This window comes from Oratosquilla oratoria, chromosome 43 (assembly GCF_046742065.1).
Source record: "Oratosquilla oratoria isolate Oo_2021 chromosome 43, ASM4674206v1, whole genome shotgun sequence".
In the NCBI taxonomy this organism is placed as follows: Eukaryota; Metazoa; Arthropoda; class Malacostraca; order Stomatopoda; family Squillidae; genus Oratosquilla; species Oratosquilla oratoria.
In genome coordinates, this window is record NC_134819.1 from 34,899,889 (window position 1) to 34,905,016 (window position 5,128).

The following is a 5,128-nucleotide window of genomic DNA, read 5'->3' on the forward strand; positions in this document are numbered from 1 at the left end:
TATATATATATATATATATATATATATATATATATTTTTTGTTATCAATGTTGTGAGCCGTTCTACCTCCATGTAAAACTGTTGCAGCGATACCCGAAGACGCGACTGCCAAGGCTATCTTTCCCGTTGAACGAACTGTGTCCAATATAATGTTTAGAACGAAAGACTTTCCTTTACCCCCAGGAGCATATAGGAAAAAGCCATTGTTACAGTCTTTTCTGCCCCCTTCTACGCGTGCCATCACGGTTTCGTACAGAACCGCTGTTTCTCGTTTAGGAGAACCTTTTTACCTTCAACTTCTGCTAGCCTAACTTTGTTGTACGATTTCTCTCTACGGATGACATTTGTTGTCTTTTCTCCGTCTCTTGAAGGCGGTAAACCGTATTGAACTATTCTCCCACCTCCACAGTTTAAAACGTTTTCTTGTATATCGTCTAAGGCGTCCAGATAAATTTCGTCATTGTACTCTGTTAATCCTCTGAAATAGAGGAAATCACTCGCAAACAGATCTTTAGTTTCTTCCCAGATATTTGACTGATCCTCTAGGTCAGAAAACACCAGTATACTCGCATACGTTGATCTTAGCTGTTTTCTGTCGTTTGTGTGATTAATGATCTCCATGATTGTCTGTTTCCACGTTTCTTCATCGTTTAAGAGACCCATAGCTTTTACGGCTTCCCGAAAGGTTGGATGTGTTACCCCTTGACCTGTTCTAAGTTCTGTAAAAGATGTAGGACCTCTTTTATGTGTTAGAAGTAGACGCATATAGAAGAGTTCAACAGTTTTACTTGTTACAGCCCGGATCCTTCCTAAAGAAGAAGTTCTGGTCTTTCGTTCCGTCCATTTTCCCTTATTCTTTTCGTAGAAGAAAAAGTTTGGTACTTCATGGTAAAAGAGACTGGCAGCGAATTCGTTTTGGGAACATAATTTGAAAAAGGACGTTAGTTGGGTATCTTTAGAGACCTTATTATTGATGGTTTCCTTTGATGCATCTTTGTTGTAGAACACTTCATTTTCCCCTTCAAGGTGTAAATCTAGTGACACGACAGGAGGGTGACTTTTGTGAATAGGGAACTTGAATATCTTCCAAGTAGCTTCATTCGCGTTAACGTAACGCGCCTCTTGGTAGTTTTTGACCTCGTTGACGATTTGATCGTTTTCTCCTGATTTTGTGAACAGAATACGGTCGCAAGCTTTGTTAACGTACTTGGTAACGTATGCGATAGTTTTGATGGAATTTGAACATTCAACGTTGATGTGAGCGTTATATTTAAGGCACAGATACGGATTATAAGGGACAACCCACGAATTATCTATTGTTGCTTCCTCTCCTTTAACTTTCTTGGTAAAAGAATGTCCGCCTTCCCCTACAGCTCTTCTTTTGTAAAGACGGTACCCGTTGTTTCCAAAGAGAAGATTGTCCCTGCAAAGTTTAGGGAAGCCTTTTACACAGAAATCCTTCCCGTTTACTGTTTTCCTTGACAACATGCTTGGGACTCGTCGAAACCCTTGCAAGGACCATGGATCATGCAAGTTGTAACAGTTTCGAATAACCTTGGCTCTTTTTCTTTGTCTGGTATTTCGGCTGAGATGATTCTTCCCACTAATTCTGCGTCAACACGATGTTCCATCCACAAAAGAATGTGAACGTGAGGGAGACCTCTTTTCTGCCATTCGATGCTGTAAAGGTGAGCTTTTACGCGTCCAAAAAATGTTCTTGTTCGTCAAATCATCCATGAGTTCGTCGACTTTCAACTTGAAGATTCTGCTGACTAAATCAGGTCTATCGCCCCTATTTTTCGAAGTAGCATGGGAACCCGTCTGTTACGCGGCTTCGCTCAGTTCTTCCCAGGCAGGATTCATGGTAAAAGTTATGAAAAAGTTAGGAGAACCATAGTTGGTGACGAACGCGAGTGCGTCCTGTTGACGCTGTTTCATGTATCTTGGGCCCCCAACGTATGTTGGAGGAATAACGATACGTTGTCCAGAATTTTTACCGTGTTCACCCCAAAATCGACGAAACCCCTCTGGACGGCGGAGACTTATCTTTTATATTATATTAGATTAGATTTTGTCTTATTGTTTCATTTCATTACATTTCATTTCATTTTGTTTCGTTTAGTTTCTCTCTCTCTCTCTCTCTCTCTCTCTCTCTCTCTCTGTGGCCCTTTTTTCTGAGACATTTCGGGCTCCGGGTCTCGGCTCAGAAGATCTTCTCGAAATATTCTTCTTCTTTTATTTATTTATTTATTTATTTATTTATTTTTCTTTTTTTTTCTTTTTGAATTTTTTCTTTTTGGTTTTGGTTTTTTATTTCTTGACCCGGAGGTAGAGACTTTCCAGGACCTGGGTCCTCGCAGCCTACCGCCACTGCAAGGAGAAGTGTCGGTCACGAAGGTCCTTTGTAGCGATGATAATCGCTTGGCTCGTTGACTCGGGTCCTCGAAGTCTGCTCCCCCGAACTCCCCGAGGGGCTTGCAACTTCAGAGGACTTGCACCCTCGCTGAGGACTTGCACCCTCGCTGAGGACTTGCAACTTCAGAGGACTTCCACCCTCGTAGGACTTACGACCTCGGAGGACTTGCAGCCTCGAAGGGCTTACAACTTCGGAGGACCTGCACCCTCGGAGGACTTGCACCCTCGGAGGGCTTACAGGGAGGTGTCCGCAGATTGCCACGCCGACTGAGCACTTGAAGGGTTTTAACAAAATCGAGGACTTGCACCCTCGCTGAGGACTTGCAACTTCAGAGGACTTGCACCCTCATAGGACTTACGACCTCGGAGGACTTGCAGCCTCCAAGGGCTTACAACTTCGGAGGACCTGCACCCTTGGAGGACTTGCACCCTCGGAGGACCTGCACCCTCGGAGGACTTGCACCCTCGGAGGGCTTACAGGGAGGTGTCCGCAGATTGCCACGCCGACTGAGCACTTGAAGGTTTTTAACAAAATCGACGAAACCACCCTGGACCGCGGAGACTTATCTTTTATATTATACAAGCACCCGGCTTCGCCGTCCACTTGAAGGGTTTTAACAAAATCGACGAAACCACTCTGGACCGCGAAGCCGCGGGCTTCGCCGGGGGCTTGCAACTTCAGAGGACTTGCACCCTCGCTGAGGACTTGCAACTTCAGAGGACTTGCACCCTCATAGGACTTACGACCTCGGAGGACTTGCAGACTCCAAGGGCTTACAACTTCGGAGGACCTGCACCCTCGGAGGACTTGCACCCTCGGAGGACTTGCACCCTCGGAGGGCTTACAGGGAGGTGTCCGCAGATTGCCACGCCGACTGAGCACTTGAAGGTTTTTAACAAAATCGACGAAACCACCCTGGACCGCGGAGACTTATCTTTTATATTATATTAGATTAGATGTCCTCGATAATGGAGGTCGGTGGCTGAGGTGGCGCCGAGTTTGTGGTCCCTCAAGCTTTGGCAGCTTTACGGAGCCAACAATGACGTTACGTCTGATGATCTTATTGAATGATTTTCCTTTTTTTCCATGGTCTTGAATTGGATGGTATCAATGAAGAATGTATGGTTTAATTTTATTATTTTTGAATAGTCCTTCTTGCCTAGAAGAACATAAATCATTTGTTTTCGCTACGAATGACAATATTATCCAATTTCTTGAGTTCTTTGCCGGCTTTCCATTGTGAGGGTTTAAAAACCGAGATCCAGATATCTATTCATACCAAGTCAGGTCACGCACAGAGAGGCATGGCTTTTGTGTGACGTCATTTGGTGTGAACAATAGAAAATATGTAAAAAGGTTAAAAGCAAACTGAACGAGTGACCGTCCTGGACTCGTGGTCGAGTTACGGGAGAAGTGAAGCTGACTCAGGAGTCGACACAGATAACTGCCAAATGACGTCAGAGCCCCGATGCCCGGCCGCTGCACCGGCCGGTACGAGATGACGAAGTAGAGTAAGCTGACTTGTCACACGAGCAGATTTGGGAAGGTCCTGCTGTTTACTCTGCTTGTTCGCTTCAGCAGATATTTCGGAAGAGAGGTTGATAGTGACTTTACCATCTTGAACTCGTAAGCAAGTGATTGTGAGTTCGAATCCCGGGACCCGCTGTGGGCTTGCTGCGTTGGTTCCTGACAGATCTAAACAGGCGGGGAGGCGACCCAATGTCGGCAAAAAAAAAAAAAACTTGCAGCAACTGATAGAGCTTTGCTCTATCCGTGGTTTCTCACTTCCCAGCGCCTGGAACGCCACGAAGACAGAACTGTGAAGTTATGGACTTACTGGTAAACAATGGATACCAGCAACAAGAGATCGACCCCATCATCAAGAAGATGGAATCTTTCTCTTTCTAGTCAACCCCTAAGAGCCTCCTCCCTCCAACAACTGACCTCACTTCCAAAGGTCACAAGAACAACAGGTATATGGAAGACCTGCGAAGAATCATTACCCACAACATCCCTCATACCAAATCAAAAATCGAAACTCATTTTATCATGTTTTTCAAAACCTTAAATACTCAAACACATAATCCTGATAAAAAAAATATATATATTTTTATCCTCTCCAAGAAGTCAACTACCCAAATTAGTGAATTGCATTACTGACCTCCACGTATATTGACATGATCACTTACATGTTGCTTTAGGTGTCATCACCACGGTCGGTTTGGAGATCCACGACTTGGAAAAAAAAGAAAAAAAAAAAAAAAAAAAATCTTGTTACATAGAAAACGGCGCCGTCAGGAGACATACTGGAGGGAAGCATACCACAACACCCTCAACAAAACAACACTCAACAAAGACAGTAAGATCACTTACAAAAAAAAATCACTTCTATCGCACCAAAGTGGCCAGGAACCTTAACATGCGCCTAGATAAACCATTAACCACCGTTGAACTGATATCCTCGACTACATTCCTAAGTATCAGAGGGAATCTCATCTCTAATAGGCTTCTGGCTCATGAACGAGTTTATCAAGCCGTCTGCTACTTTTGGGTACGCACGACGCCAATGGGTGAAGATCATACCCCAAGTGATTTGCCCTGTCTAAGCGCATTCACGACGTATTCTCTTATCTTTTCCTTCTTGTGGACGGAAGCGTTCAATCGCAAGATGGAAAGGAGTTCATAGGCTTATATTTTTACCTTTTATTTGTA

General features: G+C 44.2%; 1 protein-coding gene across 1 annotated transcript; it reads right to left on the minus strand.

The window, feature by feature from the left end:
- Positions 1 to 240: 240 nt before the first annotated feature.
- LOC143022033 (uncharacterized) lies at positions 241 to 1,488 on the minus strand. Its single transcript, XM_076179968.1, has one exon. The coding sequence runs from the start codon at positions 1,486 to 1,488 to the stop codon at positions 241 to 243; it is 1,248 nt and encodes a 415-aa protein (XP_076036083.1).
- Between the last annotated feature and the right edge of the window lie 3,640 nt (positions 1,489 to 5,128).